Raw genomic sequence first — 22,771 nt, 5'->3', positions numbered from 1 at the left:
GAAAATGAATCATGTTACTACTTTGGTTAACACTTGCCATTGGCCTCCATTGCTCTCAAGAAAACCAACATCTTTAGAATGGCCTATCAGGACCTGCACAATCTGTCTGTTGCCTACCTCCTGAGCCTTATTTTGAGCCATTCTTATACTCACTCTAAACTCCAGCCAACTGGCTTTCTTTCAGTGTCTTGAAAAGGTCACACTCCCTCTCTCCTCAGGGCTATTGAACACGCTGTTCCCTCTGCCTGTAACACTTTGTTGTTATTCTCAAGTGCCACAGAGTCAGTTCCAACTCATGTTGACCCCAAATATGACAGAATGAACCATTGCCTGATCCTGCACCATTCTCGTGATCATTGCTATGTTTGAGCCCATTGTGTCAGTCTATTTCATTGGGGGTCTTTCTCTTTTAATCTCTCTACCAAGCATTATGTCCTTCTCCAAGGAGTTGTCCCTCCTAATAACATGTCCATGTCCAAAGTATGTAAGATTAAGTCTCACCATCCTTGCTTCTAAAGAGCATTATTCTGCCTGTGCTTCTTCCAAGACAAATTTGTTCATTCTTCTGGCAGTCCAAGGCATATTCAGTATTCTATGCCATAATTCAAAGGCAAGAATTCTTCCTTGATCTTTGGATTCATTATCTAGCTTTCACATACATATGAGCTTGGGGTCAGGCTCACCTTAATCCTCAAGGTGACATTTTTGCTTTCTAACACTTTATAGAGAGGTCTTTTGCAGCAGATTTGCCCTAAAAACTCCTTCTCAACCTTCCAACTTCTGCTGAAAAGTTTCTTCTCTTGAAACTTCCCCAGATTGTCTCCTTACCCATCTTCTTCTCTACCTCCCAGGTGGGGTTCTCCAGTTAGATATTCTATGTGGACTTTTCCTTCAAAGCTCTGGTGGCAGTTTACAATTATTAATCAAATAATCTCACACGCAAAAGTGTATATTTTCCTCCATACATTGTAAAACTCTTTGAAGGATCATGCCCAGTTTTGCTGACCATTGCATACACATTCTTGACATATAACAGTCATTCAGTAACCATTCACTGAGCAAATAAATTCTGTGCCCCTTCAAGTCCCTCATTTGCATGTTGTCTTAGTTACCTAGGGCTGCTGTAACACAAATATTTTAAGTGGGTGACTTTAAAGAACAGAAATTTACTTTCTCACAGTTCTGAAAGCTAAAAGAGTTCAAATCAGGGTCTCAGTAGTGTTGATTCCTTGCTTATAAGTAGTCCCGAGTGTTCCTTGATTCCTTGGCTTGTAGATAATCCTTACATGGCACCTGCTTCCCCTGTGTATGCATGCCTCTATGTCTAATTTATGTAACTCAGAAGTGATTAGATTTAGAACCCACCCTACTTGGGTAGGATCTAAGTAACATAACAAGGAAAACCTTATTTTCAAACAGGATTATATCTGCGGGTACAGGGATTAGGATTCTAATACATACTTCAGGGGACACATTTAATCCATAACACTTGTCAATGTGAAGAGACAAGCCTTCATCTCTGGCTCCCTGCTCACTTCCCAGAGCTCCAGCTTCCTGAGCGTTAAGTTGTCTGAAGCAAGAAGGGTCGGAAGCAGACCTACTGATTCATCAATGGCTGCTCAGTCTTAGGAACCCATCAAAACTCCAACGTGATCGCCCTGTAAGGCCAAGTTCCCACTAGACAAAGACGTCTCTAAGATTTCAATTTGCACATCTGCACTTTTGTTTTAAATGTACCTCATAAGCACCAGTGATTATTACTGAGGAGGCTGATGAATCTTCTCTGGAGATCTGAAAAACGGGTCACTTCTCTAAGAACTGGAATAGTTCAGCTGGGTGGTTAAGGGATGAATAAAATCATCTCCTGGGGCTTCTTTCATCTCTACTATTCTAAAACCCTCGTTGTTTGTTAACTTTGGATATTATCCCTCAGTGCACGCAGAAAAGGCTTCTTAATCTCTTTACTCACTAACCAGTATTTAGATCAATAAGTCACTGACAACAGTGTAATGTAACAATAAAGAACCTAGATAGGCTGGAAAGCCCTCTGCATGGATACAACCGTAATACTGTTGAAATCACTTTCCCTGTAACTCTCTAGAATAAGTGCTGCTTTTGCAAAGTGTTAAGATAGTTTAATATCTGACTTTTATGTTTCATCATCTCATGGCATGAGGAATGCTGAATGTTCTAAATGTTGGACTTCCAGAAGCTTGAACCCATTAACCTGCCGCAAGTAATTACTTCTGAAAGGCTCCTGAGCCAGCACGAAGCTGGGACAACACACAAAACAAAGGTGAACTGGGGCAATAATGAGGGAGGATGGGGGACTGAGGGAAGGCTGTATGGGACACAGGGGGTGGGAGAGGGTGGCAAGCCGTCCTTTTCATGTACTCCCTGCACAGGGGACTTGAAACACAAATCAAACTGTGAAGTCATTCAAAGTTAGAACTTTTCAAAGCTATACATTCTCTCCTGTGTCTACTTCCAACTGACCATGCACTTCCTCTCAAATTAGCTCCGAGCCCTTCTCAGCTACATGATGAAAACAGGGAGATGTAGGTAAATGAGAGGAATTTTGCTTAGAAATTGGTCATTCTAGAAGTGTTCAAATTTGTGGAAGATCCAGCATAGCTCTTCCCTTATTATCTTCATTCCTCCCCTCAGTTAATTTTTTTTTTTTTTCATTCTCAGAGTTTTTTGTTTTTTTTTTTTTTTTTTGAGGGAAACTCATATCAAAAAGTTGGTCATGACTTATTTGCCACAACTTCACCAAAAAGTAATGCTTGGAAGGGTCTTCTGTAGATAGTTTCCTGTTACAAACTTGTCAGACTATGCTAAGTAGAATTGCTCTCACACAGAAAGGAAAACTATGGAGCAGGTTTTCAACACTTGCCCTTCCTAATCATTTTGGATCCTGTTAGATGCTGCTGTGGAGCTGGCTTACCTGGTAAAATATGCCCACATACTGTCAGGCCCTGAAGGGCACCTTTGTGGTGCTGACAGCACCTTCAAAGATGGGCCCTCTCCCTGAGGTTCACATCACTAGACACATTCACTGTCCATAAGGGCGATGTGAAAGGTGTTCCAGGATCTATCGCTTCCTTTTCCTGACAACTGCAAGTGAAGAATGAAGGTGCATTGGCCCTGGTTGCCCTCAGTAACCATCTGTACTGTCCCACTGGAGATTATGACTCACCAGGGGCAGATCACCAGAGTCACAACTAATCAACTTCAAATTCTTCCTAAACTGCAATATTCTCCAGGGCTTATATTGGTATTTCGGAGTGTACTCTGTAGAAATAGGTTTCATTCAACCATTCAATGGCCCCACTCACATTTCATACCAGACAATTAATCAATGGTGGAAGAAACAGGGGGAGAGAGTCTCATCAAACCTGAACACAATAAACATCTGTTGATGGGGAATAATATCTTGTCACAAGGAGATGTGGAAAGATATTTCGAGAATTGCAAAGCTCTACTAGAACTTTAAAAAATTGCATCATACATACAGCAAAGTGCCCTTTAAGGGAACTGTAATGGTTGACCTTTGATGTCACAGTAGATCTCTATGGATCAATGGTTGATTAATTGATTGGTTGATATTACACTCTGTTCCAAAAAGGATTTAAAGTCATGGATTCCAGAATCAGTAACAAATTATCCATATTAACCAGTGTGTCATCTTTCATAGCAGGAACTGGAAAAGAAGATGCAAATACCAACATATATTTCTGGGAAAAGACAATATTTACATAAGATGCAAATGCTGGAAATGAACCGTAAAAAACAAGAGGTAAATTTGAGGAGATGAAGAATATCACATTTACCAAATGTACTCCACATAATTGCCACCCTGGAACATGAATATACACAAGGATACATCACCAGTCTTTACGTGGCTGTTTAAATTTAGTCATTGGCACTCATGACTCAACTACGGAAGCTGGGAAGAATCAGGAAGATCCCTTCAGCTAACAGCCCTGTTGTGTGTTTCCTCTGTGCTCAGTCCTCTTACTGGTGTATCTGTGTCTCAAGTCTCCCGTGTGTGTCTGTGTGTATGTAATTTAATTTTGTTGTTTTTATTGAGAATATACACAGAACATACACCAATTCAAAAGTTTCTACATATAAAATTCAATGACATTGATTACATTCAAGTTGTGCAACCATTCTCACTCTCCTTTTCTGAGTTGTTCCTCCCCCATTAGCAGAAACTCACTGACCCTTACATTTCCTATCTACTCTTTCTAGTTACTATTATCAATTTGATCCTATATAAAACCAAACTCACTGTCATCAAGTCGTTTGTAGATCTCCCTGTCTTCCTTCCGTGGAGACGGTGGTGGGTTTGAACCACTGACTTTCCAGTTAGTCAAGTGCCTTATCCACTATGCCACCAGAGCTCCCTTGATCCTATATAGACAGATTTTAAAAGAGCACATACTCAAGGCAGAGATTCTTTGTTAAGTTGAACTACTGTTTGGTTTTAAAAAGACTCCAGGGGATATTTTTGGTTTAAAGTTTAAAGATGATCTCAGGGCAATAGTTTCAGGGGTTCATCCAGCCTCCATGGCTCCAGAAAGTCTGGAGCCCTTAAGAGTTTTAAATTCTGTTCAGCATGTTCCCCCTTTTGATCAGGATTATTCTGTAGAATCTTTGATCAAAATGTTCAGTAATGGTAGCTGGACACCATCCAGTTCCCCTGGTCTTATTGTAAAGGGGACAGTTGTTCATGGGGGCAATTAGCCACACATTACATTTCCTCCTATTCCTGACTCTTCTTCCTCTGTTGCTCAAGGTGAATAAAAGCCAATTGTACCTTGAAGGGCCACTTACAAGCTTTTAAGACCCTAGGCACTACACAATGAACTAGGAGAAAGAACACTAAATATGATACTGGGCCAATTAACTGGATTCCCCCTTTTAAGAGGCTGCATCTATGAAATTCTGGTCTCAGGATAAAAATGGGGTTACATAATTTTTCTTGCTTTAGTTTAAAGCAGGGAAGTGCATTGGCCTTTATTTTGATACCTAACCACCTTTCTATGGTTCATGTCATAGAATTATCTTACAAGAAAGACCTCTTGTAACAAACCCTATAACTGCCATATTCTAAATTCTGCACTCTAGTGAATAAGCCAGTAGCCACTGTCCTATGCAATTTCAAACATATCAGCTAGCCTAAAGAGAAATGTTTTTACAGATGTCTTTATGGATTTTTTTTCACTTTTTGAATTTTTTTGTAAATTTTTATTTTTTATTGTTGTGAAAATATACACACCAAAACATTCACCAGCACTACTTCCACATTTACAATTCAATTACAGTAATTATACTTGTCATGTTGTGCCACTATTATCAGTATCCTTTTCCAAAATATGCTTCCACTTTTAATATAAACTCAATGCTCCCTAAACAAATACTCCCCTGTAGTCCCTCCTTCCCACCCTGATAACCATTAATAATCTTTGGTTTCTATATATTTTCTTATTTCATGTAAGTGAAATATAGTATTTGTCCTTTTGCAACTTACTTGGCTCTGTGTGTTTTCAAGATTCATCCATGTTGTGGCATGCATCAGAAGAACTTCATTTCTCTTTATGGCTGCATAATATTCCATTGTGTGTGTATGCATTCGTTGATGGACATTTTTGTTTCTACATTTTGGCTATTGTGAATAGTGCTGCGATGAACATTAGTGTACATATGTCTGTATGTGTCACTGCTTTCAAGTCCCTTGGGTACACACTTAAGAATCAGATTGTTGGGTCATATGGTAGTTCTATGTTCAACATTTTGAGGACTATCCAAACTGTTTCCCACAGTGGCGGTACATTCCCACCAGCAATGGATGAGTGTTTCAATTTCTCTACAACCTCTCTAACACTTGTTTTCTTGTTTGTTTTTATCATTGCCATTTTAATGGAGAGAAGTGATATCTCATTGTCATTTTGATTTGCATCTCCCCAATGGCTAATGATGTTGAGCATCTTTTCATGTGTTTGTTGGTCATATGGATATCCTCTTTGGTGATTTGTCCATTCAAGTCCTTTGCCCATTTTTTGATTGGGCTGTTTTGTCTTTTTGTTGTAAAAGTTTTATATATTATTGGATATTAGACCCTTAGGTAATATATCATTCTTAAAATTTTCTCCCAGTCTGTAGGCTATCTTTTCACTTTGTTGACAAAGTCTTTTGATGTACAGAAGTCCTCATCTTAAGCCATACCTTTTGAGACTGTGAGCATATTTTCCTTTCTCCTAACAAGTCTATGAATAAAAAGAGTTTCTGTACCTTCTAGTAGGAAATAGAAAACCATGTTCTGGCTAGGGACTGCAGAGGTCTGCAGATAGGCACACGACTTACAAACTGCTCTGTAGATTCATTCTGGTAAAAGCAGCTTGGAGAAAGTATTAATCTATATAACTGATGATTTTCAGGCCCAAATGGAATTGAAGAAAAGTCTTCACAGGGAGGCAAAAGTTAACAAACAAAAACTGAGGGAACATGAGGCCAAGAAAATTCTTCAAAGCATCCCAAGAAACAAGGACCATGACCTAACCTTATTACCTGATGAAACAGTGAACAGAAGACCAGGTGCGTTGTGTGATTTTTTTTTCCCCTAAAATAAAATATTTTAAGTCTTTTTACAACTTTGCCAAACAATCTCCAAGCAGGGAAAAAAAAAGACAAACAGCCTTAGGTTCCTGCTGACATTTTAGTTTGTGGAACTTAGTGTGAATGTTGTCATATAATTTTGGATGGTCTGGAGGAAAAGACAGAAGCTTAAGTTCTGTTAAAAGATGTCCCTTTTCTTTTTACGGATGTAATATGATTTACACACATTATTGCAATCCTTGCAATTTCCCTAGGAGGGAAAAAGGCAAAATAGCCTTATCATTAGAGAGAATGAACCACACAGAGATGAGGGCAGTCCCTGGGTTACGAGCGCTTTAAGAATTTGTAGGTAAGTTGGACCACGTGCATATGGTTCTCATTTAGCCTTACTTTAACACAAGAAAAGACTTGAAGTGTTTTCAATGATTTAAAAGCTGCACGTGCTACAAGTGAAGGTGATTATGAGGAAGAAATTGTTGCAAGTAGGGATTGGTTCAAGGAGTTCTGGTGGTGTAGTGGTTAAGGCACTTGGCTACTAACCAAAAAGTTGGTTGTTTGAATCCAGCAGCTGTTTCATAGAAGAAAGAGGAGGCAGTCTACTTCCATAAAGATTTACTGCCTTGGAAACCCAAGTGGGTTTGCTATTCATCAGAATAGACTTGATGGCAGTGAATTTGGTTTGGTTTTTGGGAGGGGTTGGTTCAGTGAGCCCTGGTGGCTTAATGATTAAAGTGATCAGCTGCTAACCAAAAGGCCGGCAGTTCAAGCCCACCACCTGCTCCAGAGGAGAAAGATGTAGCAGCCTTGGAAACCCTAAGGGGTAGTTCTACTCTACCCAGTAGGTCTGCTATGAGATGGAATTGACTCAACAGCAGTGTTGTTTCAAAAATTTCAAAATAAAGGCAAATTTACAAAACATTAAAGGACAAGTAGGAGCTGCCTGTAAATAGGATGTTTGTAACCTGGGGACTGCCTGTATATTAAATTGCTTAGGGTCACATGACAAACTGTTGTCTTTGGCAAGTGTGATGCTGTATGCAGACACTCTTCTCTCCCAGTCTGCCCCTTCCCCTGCAAGTCAGCCATCTCAGCCACAAAATGTGGCAAAGTAAACCTGGCGTCATTCCCCACCCTAATTGCTCCTCCTGCTGCATCCAGTGTCTCAGGGGTGAGGTTTCCACGCACCAACCAGAGTCCTGGGGCCCTTGGCCTTCTTCTCCTTGCAATCACAAAGCCCTGTTGACACCATCTAGTGCTGAAATCTGCCCACTCTCCAATGCTACTTCCATCATCATCCCACACCAAGGCTATTGCTAGGGCCTCCTGACTGGGCTGCTTGTCCCAAGTCTTACCCTCCTTCTATCAACCCTCTCCACTTTAGCACTTCTCAGTGTGGTCCCAGACCACCAGCATCGGCATCACTTGGAAGCTTGTTAGAAATGCAGAATTCCACTTTAGACTTCCTGAGTCAGGACATGCATTGGCTCTCAGTCCCCAGGTGATTCTCATGAAGGTCCGCACTAATAGCAGAGCTGTTGTTAGTTGCCCTTGAGTCAATTGTGAGTCATGGTGACTCCGTATGTTCAGAGTAGACCTGCTCTGTAGGGTTTTTGATAGCAGAGCGATCTATAAATACAAACCTGACTGTGTCACTCCTCTGCTTTAAAAAAAAATTTTTTTTTTAAATCCTTCAGTGAGTTGCCTGAGGACAAAGTCTAAATCCCTTAAGATGCTATGTTAGGACTTTCAGGGTCTAGCTGCTGCCTACCTTCCTAGATGCATTTCCTGCCACTCTTGCTCCCACTCCCTCACTCCAGCCACATCAAGCTACTCAAATCGCTCTGTGCTTTCCAATGGGCATCTGTGTCCATCATCTCTATGCTTCACTGTCCCACAAATTAGAATCCTATTAACAGTTCTTTGTCCATATTCCCTCAAAGAACCCTGGTGGCATAGTGATTAAAGTGCTTGGCTATCAACTGAAAGTTTGGCAGTTCGAACCCACCAGTGGCTCCACTGGAGGAAGATGTTGCAGTCTACTTCCACAAAGATGTACAGCCTTGAAAACCCTACAGGACAGTTCTACCCTATCCTATGGGGTTGCTATGAGTCAGAATCTACTCAAAGGCAGGGGGATTCCCCCAGGGTAAACCCACTGCTGCTGATGTACAATCTTGTCCACACACAGATTGTGTGCCAAATCCCCACATCAGCTGATGGACTGCCAAGAGAGTTGCAGAAATGCTAGCCATGTCTCTGGTGGTCTTGGGCTTCTGATATGCAAAATTATCAGCCGAGACACTGCCCCTACTCAGAGGAGCAAGATGCACAATCAATAAGTTAATTAAATAAGAAAACGCTGAATAATTAGAAATCTATTTGGGGCATCTATTTAACCTCTAACTCCCAGTCCCATAATAAAATATGCTTGGTAAGCGCATAAACAATTTTTACAACTTAAAAAATACTTTAAAAAATATTGCCAAAAGCAACCAGGAAAAGTGCCTTAGCTAAGGTTAGACACTTAGCATCATCACTTGAGAGCAAGACAAACCAATACTAGCAAAGTCTTTGGAAGATGCCTCAGGCCTGGAGGGGCCCAGGAGAATGTGTGGCACAGAAGGGGTCTTCTTTTGCTATCCTGATGCTTTTAAAGCTGCTTTATCTTGTCCAAACTATTGTTGAATGAATGCTTAGTATAAGCCAGGTTCCATGCTCCACTCTTTACACACATTTTCTGCATTTGATCCGTATACAACCTACAAGGTAGGGGTTACTATTAGCTCCATTTTATGAATGAAGGACTAAGTCATAGAGATTAGGGAACTTGCCTGACATGGCAGAACTGGGATTCAAGGCCAGGTCTTTCTGACTTCAAAGTATGTGCTCCTACCCACCCCCTCATATAACCTCACCAGGTAACCAGGGACATGGGGCTGCATCCAAGAAAACCTTAGGAAAGTCTGCAAATGCAGAGGCTACAACTTTTCAACCTTATCTTTTGAGAACAGGCTGCCCTCTGTGACTTCTGAAAGAACTTATCATCAATGCCTACAAAGATTACCGTTAACTTCTGTGATTTGATTCTCATCATACAGCCCTGAGCATGTGAAATGTAGGAGAATGGAATAATGATGGGCATGTTATTGTTAGGTGCCATCAAGTCAGCTCCGACTCATAGCAATCCTAAGTACAACAGAACAGAACACTGCCCGGTCCTGTGCCAGATCACAATCCTTTCTACACTCAAGCCCATCGTTGCAGCAACTGTGTCAATCCATCTGATTCAGAGCCTTCCACTTTTTCTCTGACCCTCCACTTCACCAAACATGATATCTTTCTCCAGGGAATGGTCCCTTCTGTCAACATGACCAATGTAGGGGAGATATAGCTGCTATTTTAAAATGCTTAAAAGCATTTTAAGTGTATTATTTAGTCCTCATATCAACCCTATGAGGTGAGTGTTATTACAACCTCTATGTTACAAAGAAGGAGACTAGATCCAGAGTACTCAAGGTCACAGCCAGCCACTGAGAGGTGAAGCTGCTCAGGCATGTTGGCTCAGGGCCCCTGGCTCCAGAGCCTACAGGCTTCACACCATTACATTTGGCATACATCCTAGCAATGATTCCTTTAAGCATATTCCCAGATAACATCTTTGGATTTCTTTTTCTTTCTAAAAATAGTTCACTTGCTTTCTCCTAAAAGTGGAGTGTAGCCAATATCATATGCATACAAGAACATTCTGTCAGTCAGGTTCTGGAAATTAAGGTTCCACTGTACCAGTCTTCTCTTCCAAACCAAACCCACTGCCATCAAGTTGATTCTGACTCATAGTGACCTTATAGGACAGAGTAGAATTGCTCAATCAGGTTTCCAGATCTATAAGTCTTTACAGAAGCAGACTTCCACATCTTTCTCTTGCAGAGTGGCTGGCGGCTTTGAACTACTGACCTTTTTGATAGAAGCTGAGTGCTTTAACCACTGCACCACCAGAACACCTTAATCTTCTCTCACTTAATGCTATATTTGCCCAATTTTGTTCCTTCTTTTGGAATATGAGATTAGAGTTTCAGATTTCTCAGAGGGTAAGAGTTGTTTTTTATTTGTTTTCTGCTGCTGCTTTAAAATGAATTCACTCAATTTTTTACATATATTGATGTAATGAACTGCCTATATAATTACATAATTTATTTAACTGTACATAACTTGCATAGTCGATATCACCTTCTTGGTACACAGTTCCATGAGTTTTAAAGTGTGTGTGTGGCTCCAAGGTATGAGTAAAGTGTGTAGAAAGAGCACTGGACTTGGAATAAAAGTCCATCAGTGGAGTCTCAACAGTACACTTACTACATGTCAGATCCATGAGAACAAGGACCTTTTGGTATTCCTGGAACAGCACCTGGCATATTGTAGGATCTCAATAAATTTTTCTATATAGCTTTGTTCTATTTTTAGATAATACAATGAAATTCAAATTATTAACTTCTTTGAACCAAAGAGTTCTCAAATCTGTAAAATGGGAATGATATATTATCTACCACACAGAGTTTTTATAAAAATCAATATGTGTAAAACCAAATAAAAATGTAAAATCCCATATGAATGTATAGGAATATTCACAAAAAAAGTTATCATAATTTTCTATGACATCAATTCCGCCTTTCAACCAGATGCCTCTAATTTTCTGTTAGCAAGTCTTCAATGATTTTCTCTGTGATTTTTTTTTTTTTTTATTGCCTCTTCTTATTCTGGAATTCCAGTCATATGTATGTTATTTCTTTTGATATTATCCCATAAAACTCTCAGGTTTCCTTCATTTCTCTTTATTCTCTTTTCTGATTTTTCCTCATAAAAGCTGGTGTCAAGGGATTTGTTTTCTAGCTGGGATGTGCATTCTTCAGTCAGTTTCGTTCTACTCTTCTGTCCTTCCAGTGTGTTATCTATCTCCATAATTTTAGTGTTCATCTTCTGGATACCTAATTGCTGTTTTTGTAAGATTTCTAGTTGTTTATTTATTTTGTCATTTGGTTCATGTATGATTTTCCTGAATTCTTCAAGGGTATTGTCTGTCTTTTCCTTCCCTCTACTTATTGTTTCCTTGAGCTCTTGGAAGGCCGTGTGTGTGTGTGTGTGTGTGTGTATCTTGACTGCTGCTTTCAGATCAAGATTAGCAGCAGCAGTCAAGACATCAGACGACGTATTGCATTGGGCAAATCTGCTGCAAAGGGCCTCTTTCAAGTGCTAAAGAGCAAAGATGTCTCCTTGAAGACTAAGGTGCACCTAACCCAAGCCACGGTATTTTTGATTGCCTCATATGCATGTGAGAGCTGGACAATGAATAAGGGAGACCAAAGAAGAATTGATGGTTTTGAGTTGTGGTGTTGGAGAAGAATGCTAAGAGTACCATGGTCTGCTAAAAACTCACTGCCATTGAGTCGGATCTGACTCCTAGTGACCCCTCCTTGTGTTTCTAAGGCAGTATCACTACGGAAGTAGATTGCCCAATCTTCCTTCTGAGGAGTGGCTGGTGGGTTTGAACCACCAGCCTTCTGGTTAGCAGTCAAATGCCTTAGGCACTACATTACCAGAGCTCCTGTGGTCTGCTAAAAGGACTAACAAATCTGTCCTGGAGGAAGTGCAGCCAGAATGCTCCTTGGCAGCAAGAATGGCCAGACTTTGTCTCACCTGCTTTGGTCATGTTGTCAGAAGGAAGGAACCATTCCCTGGAGAAGGATATCATGCTTGGTAAAGTGGAGGGTCAATGAAGAAGGGGCAGGCCCTCAATGAAATGGATTGACACAGTGGCTGCAGTGATGGGCTCAAGCATAGCAAGGATCGTGAGGCTAGCACAGGACCAGGCAGTGTTTCATTCTGCTGTGCATAGAGTCGCTATGAGTCAAAGATGACTCGACAGCACCTAACAACAACAATAACATATATATATATAATCTTTTTAATTTCTTCTCAGGTAGTTCTATTACCTGTTCTTCCTTGGGGAGATTTCCTAGTTCTTTATTTTGGTCACTTGCTTCTTGTCCTGTTTCTTTGTTTGAATTGAAATTGTCTGTTGTCTCTGAGATATTTTGAAGTTGTTGTTTTTATTTGTTGATTGTGTATTGGCTTGTTTCAATATATCCAGATGAGTGGGGCAGGTATGCTTCTTTGGTTGTTAACTTGGTAGCACTGAAGCACTCCTCAGCTATCTCCAGATTGGTAGAATAACTGATGGGAATGTGGGTACAGGTCTCTGTTTGACATAAATAGGAGTTGCAGTTGGGATGAACAGGTATTGTCCACCATCTGTTGCTGATCCAGCGATGTAGGAGCTGATAGTGGTGCTCATCTATTGGGTGAGGGGGTTGGTGCAGTAGACATGGCTGACTAGTGGAGAGTTAATGTCCTCCTCCTCGGGCAGGAAAAGGGTGGGTAGACTCAGGGAGAAGAAGAGAAGGAAAAGGAACAAAAAAATAAAAATAAAAGCTAAAAAAATACAGAAAAAAAGACAAAGAGGGGGTGGTGGAGCTGGAAGGTTGGCAAAAACCTAAGATAAAGAGGAGGAGAGAGAAATAAACAATTAAAGGGGAGAAAAATTGGACAAGGAGGAAGGAAAAAAGTAAGGGAAGGGAAATGAGGGAAACTGAAGAGGAGAGAGGCCCTTTTGTAATTATGGTCAGGCAGCAGCCCTGTGTAGCATGTACCACACCCCACAGGTGTGGCTGCAGAGGTGGAAGGAGCCTAGGACAAGGGGCCCCTCCAGTGGAAAAAGCTGCAGGTGTTTGCTTGTTTTGCTCAATGTGAGAAGGAGCAACCAGTAATGTATGCAGAGGGAGGGACGGCCTCAGCCTCTGGCTCTGTGTTTGGAGTGGGTTGCTGCAGGTGGGTACGAGACTTGGCCCCTGGTGTGGTGGTGGGGGGGAGAGGTTCTGCCCCTATTCGCAGGGAAGCTGTACTTTTTGTTGTGGAGAGTATGGCTCAACAGTTATGATTCACTAGTGTGGGTCTGACACGCTTCGGGGCACACACAGCATTTCTCCAGCTTCTGCCCGCCCTGATACTCTCTTCTCTAACCACCCCAACACAGGCCTTTCAGTTCACAGAAGTGGGAGGTGCCTGGCACAAGGAGCCCCCCCCCCCAGGGAGGGGTCTGCAGGGTTGTGCCTCTTGTTCCAGTGTGAAAAACTTCTCCCCGTCCCTTAGGTCCCCAGTGGGCAAGTTTCAGGCCCTGACTCCGTTTGCTAAAGGTGGAGGTGTTCAGGGTTTGGGGTTGGTGACAGTGGGGCTTCTCTATCCACTGCGCCTCTGGCTGCGGAGAGGGTTATTTACCCCTGTGTGCAGGGGAGGTGTGTGGTTGTTAGATCAGAGCGCATAGGGTGTGTCACTCCTCCAGTCTCACACAGCCACTCGTCCTGTTGTTGTCAGATTAACTGGAGCAGAGATTGTCTAAAGCTCAGCCTCTTCAACCACCACAACACAGGCCTTTCCCCGCCCCAAAATGGCTGCTGCTGAAGTTGACTCCTGCTCACCCTCCCTCTCCCAGTGGCCGACTGGGTCACCTGTACCTCTGACTGGATTTCCTGCCTGCTTCTCTCCCAGCTGCTGCAACATATATCGCTCACTTTGAATTCCTCCCAATCTGTCCACTCTGTGTCTTTCTCATCAGTGTCTTGTGTATCTCTTCAAGATGTGCCCATTTCCATCAACTCTGATCTCTTCTCTCTCCCCAGTCACTGATCTCACTCCATTTCCCTTTCCAATCAGCGCTCAATGTAATTCTTTATCTTCTCATTTGATGTTCAGAATTCCAAGATCATTATTTGTATCTGTTTCATTCAGTTTCCCATTATCTCAGTTATAGAAGGTTTTGGCGAATGTGTTAACAGGATGCCATCTTGTCTCTGCCTCAACCATCCTCAAGGAAGTATCATTCTAACTATATCATTTGAATGTTACCTTCACAATTCTGGCCTTATGTGGACATCTGTACTATTACTTACTTAACATTTTTCTTTAAAGGATCTTGTTTTGTTTTGCTTTTTATTTGCTCTCGTCTGTGAAGTAACTGTTAAAATTATGGGTTTGATATCTCTGGTGGCTTAGTGCCTAAGGCATTTGACTGCTAACCAGAAGGCTAGTGGTTCAAACCCACCAGCCACTCCTCAGAAGAAAGGTTGGGCAATCTACTTCCGTAGTGATATCGCCTTGGAAACCCAAGGAGGGGTCGCTATGAGTCGGACCCGACTCGACAGCAGTGTGTTGCCTTGTTGTATGTATGTGTGTGTGTGTGTATGTATAATAAAATGCCTGTTCCATTGAGCTCCATAGTGTGTCCCAGACATCTGTGTTTCCAAAATGCTCTACAAGTAATTCTGATATGAAGTCAGAGTTGATGAGAAGGTTAGTAAAAGCATCTATAATGTTCCTAGCACATAGAAGGTGTTCAACAAATCGACTAGATAACATCATCTTGCAATATTCTTGCCAAAAATGTTTAATATGAATGTAACCTAAGGAAACAATCAGATAAATCAAAATTTAGAGTCATTCTGCAAAACAATTCTCTTGGACTCTTTAAAATGTCAGTGTTAGAAAAGACAAAAAGGAGGAGAAGGGAAGAAAGGAAATGGGATGGGGAGGAAGAAGAGAAGAAGATGAAGAGACGGAGGGAGGAAGGAAGAGAGGAGGAAGAAAAGCTTAGGAAAGTGTTCATGAATTAAGAGACTAAGAGACAAGACGATTAAATGTAATGCATTATCCAAGGATCCTGGATCTAAAAACAAAACACAAGAAGACAAACAAAAAACAGCTGTATGTTGGAACAACCATAAATATTGAATTATTAGCCATATATTAAGAAAATAGTAGTTAGTATACCAATGTTAAATTTGCCAAGTGTCTTAGTTATCTAGTGTTGCTTTAACAAATAATACCACAAGTGGATGGCTTTAACAAACAAATTTATTCTCTCACAGTTCAAGAATCTAGAAGTTCAAATTCTGGGCCCCAGCTCTGGGGGAAAGTCTTCTTTTTCTGCTCGCTCTAGGAGAAGGTTCTTGACTCCTTTCAACATCTATGGGCTTGGTGTTCCTTGGAGACTTCCATTTTTCTTGGCATCAGTCTTCCCCTGGGTCCAAAGCACATGCTTTATTCCCTGCTTTTCTTTCTTGGTGGTACTGAGGTCCCGCTCTCTTTGCTTACATCTCCCTCCTTGTATCACTTGTAAAGTAAAAAGTGATGCAGGCTAGCCCCAGGGAAACTCCCCTTACTCCATATCAGGGCTGTGACCTGAATAAGAGTGTTGCATCTCACCCTTGTTGTTGTTGTTATGTGCCATCGAGTTGGACCCAACTCATATCCCCTTAAAACTGATTGGCTGATCATATTTGATCACATCATCAAGGATGATAAAATCATTACCTAATTGTCACACCACTAGAAATCATGGCCCTGCCAAATTGACACATATTTTGGGGGAATAAAATTCAATCCATGCCATTCCACCCTTTGGGCCCCCAAAATTCATGTCCTTGCTGTGTGAAAAACACTTTCACCCCATCATATCATCCCAAAAGGCTTAAATCAACACCAAGTCCAGATTTCATCCTGGGGCAAAATTCTGCTTCATCTGTGAATCTAGGATAAAAATTATCTGCTTCTAAAGTACAATGGTGGAACAGGCAGACAACAAGGTAGACATTCTCATGACAAATGGGAGAAATTAGAGGGAAACAAGGGATAACAACATTAAACAAGTCAAAAACCAGCAGAACATACTACATTAGCTCTCAAGCCTTGAAAATAACCTCTTCTCTGAGATGTTTTGGACAGTGGTCCCGTCCTCCAGACTCTGGGTGTTGGCCATGTTCTCTGGATTCTGGGTAGGGGCCCCTCAGTCCTGGGCTTCAGCTCTGCCTTCCAGGCCCACTGGAACAGCAACTCTACTTTCTCAGCTTTGGACAGCCCCATTTTCTTAGTCCAACTGAGTGGCAACCCCACCCGCTCAGCCCCAGGATGGGAGTTCTCATCCAGAATTCTGCCCCTTGAGCATGGTAGATCCATCCCCTCAGGTTTGGGCAGCAGAGCCAGCCCCAGGCCCCTGGCACTTGTGAATGGCAGCCCCACACACCAGAACCAAGTTGTTGAAGATTTGACTCTTTTAAACCTAGGAGGCTGTGCCCCACCCTTTGAAACCCCAGAAGTCATGCCCACCCTTTGAGATCAAGGCACCTCTGCTTCCTGTGCTCCCCGTCTTTTCAGCTACTGCTTTCTGGTTCCTTGGCCTCTTGGGCAAGCCCTGCCTCTGACCTACTCAGTAGGTATTATAAAGCTCTTTACTTCTACTGATAAGTGTGTATGTGTGTGTGAGACAGAGAAAAAGCAAAATTGTGTCACAATGTTGTCAATGAGTTGATATAAAAGGTATGTACTGTACTACTCTTGAGACTTTCTGAAGATTTAAAATTCTTTAAAATTAACAACTAAAAAAAAAATTTTAATGCTTACAGAGACATTAGAATTATGCTTCTGTAGTTCTGAGGGACACCAAGCAATTTCTTCTGTGTTTATAAAAGTTTAGAAAGCTAATAATTAAATAAATCATTGTTAGGGGAAAAATGAAATTAAGTCAACCTTTAATTTTTTTTGTAGGAAATTCATGGAATGCAGAATTTTTAGAACACCAAGCAGAGAATGACTACTGTCCTCCCAAAATTGGCAAAATGGAAACATGGCTCCATGAGCAGGAGGCCCGGGGACAGCTTTTCTGGAATGGTTCTAGCTCTGACTCAGATGAATCAGGAAATGATGAGAAGAAACCAAGAGCACTGGTGAGGACCAGGACAGAGAGAATCCCACTTTTTGATTACTTTTTTGATTAAGAATAAAAATGCCATTCATTAATCTAGATACTCTGTGCACTGAAGCTTTTCTTTCCTGTAAAATTTTTCTAAGTTGCGTATGAATTATTCTGAGGAAACCAACTCACTTTCTTGGTAAAAAGAAATGGTATTGTTTGGTTTCTCATGGTTTACAGGTTTTTCATATGTTCTGTCCTTTCTACATAACTGCTTCAAAACAGGGGTTTAAACAAGAGCCACTTTATTGTCTCTCACTTTTCTGTGAGTTGCTGAGTTCAGCTAGATGGTTTTTCTGCTGTTTTTTGTAGACTTTCAGGTGGTTGAAGTCCAGCCAGGACTGGAGTCATCTGGAGGCTCAACCCAGGTGATGGGAAAACTGGATTCCCTGTCTCTCTCTCTCTGTCTCTCTCTCTCTCTCTCTCACACACACACACAGTCTTTTGATGTAGTCTCTCCAGTAAAGGTTGTCAGTTTTCTTTCATGTCATCTCTGGGTTCCCAAAAGCAAATGTTATAAGAGGATGAAGCAGAAACTGCCAATTCTCTTAAAGGCTAGTCATGGAACTGATATCACATCACTTCTGCCACATTCTATTGGTTAATGCAAATCACAAAGAAGTTCAGAGCCAGCAAAAAAGAGACTACATGGGGTGGGAATTCCCAATGCACCATCCATTGGGGTCTCCCTTTGGAAACTCACACCATACCACATTGTTAAAAAGCAAATGAGATCTTATAAACAAATAGATGAAGACAGATTTGATACAAATAAAACTCAGTCTTTTATTTTTTCTAAAGAAAGTCACACTAATGCTATTTTAGGTACTAAGCTCACTTAGGTCAATTTCATGCAAGTTTGTGGCTTATTATCTCCATAATAAAGACAGTACAGGAAAGAGGTAAAGCGTTGTCAAGTGTAGAAGGTCTTATTGAATTGAAGCTCAAAATCAAATAAAGACAAAGTACTTCAATTATAATGTAGATTTTAGAGCTCTTTAAAACTAAAAGGAACTTCAGAAATGCCCAGTCCAAAGTTATTTCATTTCCAAAAAATAGATTGTTAGGCCATATTTGGGAGGTTTCTTGTGTAAATTGAGGCTCCACTGTATGCTGAGCATAATCTGAAAATACTTTTAAGCAATCAGAGGCTTCTAAGAATTTAGTGAAACTTTAAAGCAAAACAAAAACACCCTTTTAAGTCTTCTCTAGGGAATTTCCCAAAAGAAAAAAATAGAAATCACATACACACACACCCACTCTCACACATCCTCACACTCCCAAATGTGGCACTCGGTACATTCAGATCAGCTACTAAGAAGATAAAAAGCCTGATATGCTAGGGAATAAACGTTTATGTTTCTTCCAAGGACAGAAGGTAATGAGATCACCCCTGGGCATTTCTACTCCTGGTTGTTGTGAGAAGTACTCAGTTCACTTTTTCTGTAGTAAGTAAGAAACAAGGTGACCTGGTGGCACAATGATTAAGTGCTCAGCTGCTAACTGCAAGGTGAGCGGTTCAAACTTACACATCTCCACAGGAAAAAAGACCTGGTGATCTCTGGTAAAAGACTACAGCCTAGCAAACCCGATGGAGCAGTTCTACTCTGTCATACAGGTTGCTGGGAGTCAGAATCACCTCGATGATGCACCACAACAACAAAGAAACACATTTCCAACAAAGGAATGATCAATTATTTGACCAACTAGACTTCTTTAGAAGATCCTTGAGGGGAGGAATAAGTCTAACCTATTCATAATGCCCTCACACATGGTTGATAGGGAGGTTTCAAACAACATGAGGCAAGCAACTCCCAATGCTGATGCCAGAGGGTAGGGGGGCAAAACATGTCTTCACTCCTCTGCTCTGTGGCAGTAAACTGGACAACACCCCCCTTCTATCAGCTCACTGGACACATGAGCTGTATGAGGGCACAGACAACATCTTCTCCCTGTGGTATCTCTTCCCAGCATGATACCGGGCACAGTTTATCATTAAATGGTGAATTAATTAATTCATGTGTTGAATTAACTAGTCAATTAGAGAGGCACTTATTTCTCTCCAGCTATGTACTCATTCACCCGCATTTCCCAAGAATCTTCACTATACAAACTTGATTATACAGTAAAGAAAGGGAATTTTAAAAATAAATAAAGCTCTTGGAATTTCTACATCTGAATGGATGGCATAAATTAAGCATTGCCTTGGGATACAGTAGCTACACACATATGCAGATGATGCCATGACTCAAAATATATTTTGAAACTCTATCAGAGAATGTTAGCTACAGAAGAAAATCGATCATAATGTCTTCTCTGTTTGAATTTACAGTCATGCATTGCTTAATGTTCACAATATGTTCTGTGAAATAAGACATTGTTTGATTTAGATGTTGTGTGAATGCCATATTATATACAGGCAGTCACCAGTTATGAATGAGTTCCATTCCTAAGTCTGTCTTTAAGTCAAATTTGTATGTAAGTTGTAACAGTTAGGTACAGTTTGTATGTAACATCAGTCAAATGTGTGTCTTAGTATACAATATATAGTGGACCTTTCTATGCATGAAAAACATTAAAGAAACATGTCCAGATACTCTCAAATACCTTTAACATAATAATGCAGTAATAATAATACTAATAATAAGATTTTCAGGGGCCAATTATTTTCAGAAGTGGAGGGCCCTGTCCTTCATCCCAGTCCGTCTGAGTCTGGAAGCTCCACTGAAACCTGTCCACCAAGGGTGACCCTGCTGGGATTCGAAATGCCAGTGGTGAAGCCTCCCACCTCACAGCCACATGCCAGCCACCACAGTAGGACAAACTGACAGACAAGTAGTGCACTTACTTGTTTACACCAACAAATTTGGAAGACAGCTACCTGGTCAACCAACTGGAAGAGATCCATATTTGTGCCCATTCCAAAGAAAGACGATCCAAAAGAACATGGAAATTACCAATCAATATCATTAATATCACACACAAGTAAAATTGTGCTGAAGGTAGTTAAAAAACGGTTGAGCAGTATATTGACACGGAACTTCCAGAAATGCAAGCTGGATTCAGAAGAGGATGTGGAATGAGGAATATAATTGCTGATGTCAAATAAATCTTGGCTGCAAGAATACTAGAAAGATGTTTAACTGTGTTTTATTAACTATGCAAAGGCACATGACTGTGTGGATCATAACAAATTATAGATAACATGGCAAAGAATGGGAATTCCAGACCACCTAATTGTGCTCACGAGGAACTTGTACATAGACCTTGTACATAGACTGTCATTCAGATAGAACAAGGGGATACTGCATGGTTTAGAATCAGGAAAGCCATGCGTCAGGTTTATATCTTTTTACCATACTTATTCAATCTTTATTCTTAGAAAATAATCTGAGAAGCTGGAATATATGAAGAATGGAGCATCAGGATTGAAGGAAGACCCATTAGCAACCTGTGATTTGCAGATGACACAACCTTGCTTGCTGAAAGAGAAAATGACTTAAAGCACTTACTTATGAAGATCAAAGACTGCAGTCTTCAGTATGGATTACACCACAACATACAGGAAACAAAAATTCTTGCAACTGAATCAATAAGCAACATCACAATAAATGGAGAAAAGATTGAAGTTGTCAAAGATCTCATTTTAATTAGATCCACAATCAACACCCATGGAAGCAGCAGTCAAGAAATCATACGTTGTGTTGAGCTGGGCAAATCTGGTGCAAAAGACCTTTTAAAAGTTTTAAAGTGATGCATGCCTTTTCTGATTTAAAACCATGCAGCATCCCCTTGTTCTGTTTGAATGACAGCCTCTTGGTCTCTGTACATGTTCCTCAGGAGCACAGTTAAGTGTTCTGGAATTCCCATTCTTTGCTATGTTATCCATAATTTGTTATGATCCACCAAGTTATATGCCTTTGCATAGTAAACAAAACACAGGTAAAAATCTTTCTGGTATTCTTTTAAAGATGTGGCTTTGAAAACTAAGGTGCACCTGACACAAGCCATGGTATTTTCAGTAGCCTCATATGCATGTGAAAGCTGGACAATGAATAAGGAAGACCAAAGAAGAGTTGATGCCTTTGAATTGTGGTGTTGGCAAAGAATACTGAAAATACCTTGGACTGCTAGAAGAACAAAGAAATCTGTCCTGGAAGAAGTGCAGCCACAATGCTCCTTAGAAGTGAGAATGGCCAGACTTCGTCTCACCTACTTCAGTCATGTTGTCTGTTAGAAGGGACCAGTCCCTGGAGAAGGATTTGATGCTTGATAAAGTGGAGGTTTATTGATAAAAGGGAAGGCCCTCCAGCAAGATGGATTGACACAGTGGCTGCAACAATGGGCTCAAGTATAGCAGGATTGTGAGGATGGCATAGGACTAGGCATTGTTTCGTTCTATTGTACATAGGGTTGCTATGAGTCAGAGTCGACTCAACAGCTCCTAATAACAGCACAACAATAATCATAATGTTTTGATATGAGTTGCAAGGTAGTACCAATTTGTTATTATGAACCATTGTGTGTACCTCAGATTTTTAATGTAATAGGCTTTATGTGGCTTGGGACCGTGGACATATATGAGGTCAGACATTGCCCAAAGGGATATTATGTGGTGTGTGACTGTATTTTCCTGTTCCACATGGAACCCTCCCTCATCTAATTATAGGTTCAGGAATTTGAAAGGAGGAATGATCGTTACACTGCTAATGTGCATTGGCTGCTTATTCTGTTCCAGGCTCTCTTCAAATCCTTTACATATTTAATTCTCACAATGACTTTGTGGGTCAGTATTAATGTCATCCTTATTTGCAGATGAGGAATCTGAGACACAGAGAGGTTAAGTAACTTGCCAGAGTCGCCCAGAAGAACTGCCCTTTGGAATGGTCTCCCTCAACCCCATTCCACCTCCAACTCACCAGCTGCATGACATGGCATTTCATGTATCTTTTCTATTGTGCTGTTCTGGAGAGAGGTCATACTACCCTGGGAAGGGTGATAGCTTTGTGGGATTATTTCTTAGCAAAGAAGAATTGCCTTGGAGCTTGATTGTTTAACTGTGGGCACAGGGCACGATGAGAGATCTGAGGACCCCTCATGGAGAGGAAGTCTCTGGAAAGGGGAAGAGGGATACAGAAAGGTGGAAGAGAATAAGACAAACTTAACTTTCTTCAAAAACCGACCTAGATGTATAGTAGAGCTAACAAGGGGCAAGGTTGTGGTCACTGTTTGGTCACAGCCAGCTACCCAGAGGGACTGAGTAGTTGAACCTGTGGGCTTGGGACCATAGTC

The 22,771-nt window shown here is 41.0% G+C and overlaps 1 protein-coding gene across 1 annotated transcript in view; it reads left to right on the top strand.

Annotated features, from left to right (window-relative positions):
* Positions 1-17,504, top strand: part of CCDC198 (coiled-coil domain containing 198) — a 53,805-nt gene extending 36,301 nt beyond the window's left edge. Inside the window, exons 3-6 of the mRNA XM_007951868.1 lie at positions 2,210-2,296; positions 3,701-3,799; positions 6,447-6,603; positions 17,275-17,504. Coding sequence (XP_007950059.1) covers positions 2,210-2,296; positions 3,701-3,799; positions 6,447-6,603; positions 17,275-17,504 — 573 coding nt within the window. The remainder of the gene's footprint in view (positions 1-2,209; positions 2,297-3,700; positions 3,800-6,446; positions 6,604-17,274) is intronic.
* Positions 17,505-22,771: the final 5,267 nt, after the last annotated feature.

This window comes from Orycteropus afer, unplaced genomic scaffold (genome assembly GCF_000298275.1).
Source record: "Orycteropus afer afer isolate SDZICR_OR568_19922 unplaced genomic scaffold, OryAfe1.0 scaffold00314, whole genome shotgun sequence".
Taxonomy (NCBI): Eukaryota; Metazoa; Chordata; class Mammalia; order Tubulidentata; family Orycteropodidae; genus Orycteropus; species Orycteropus afer.
Note: the sequence above shows the minus strand (reverse complement) of the source record. Positions and strands in the feature narration are given on the sequence as shown.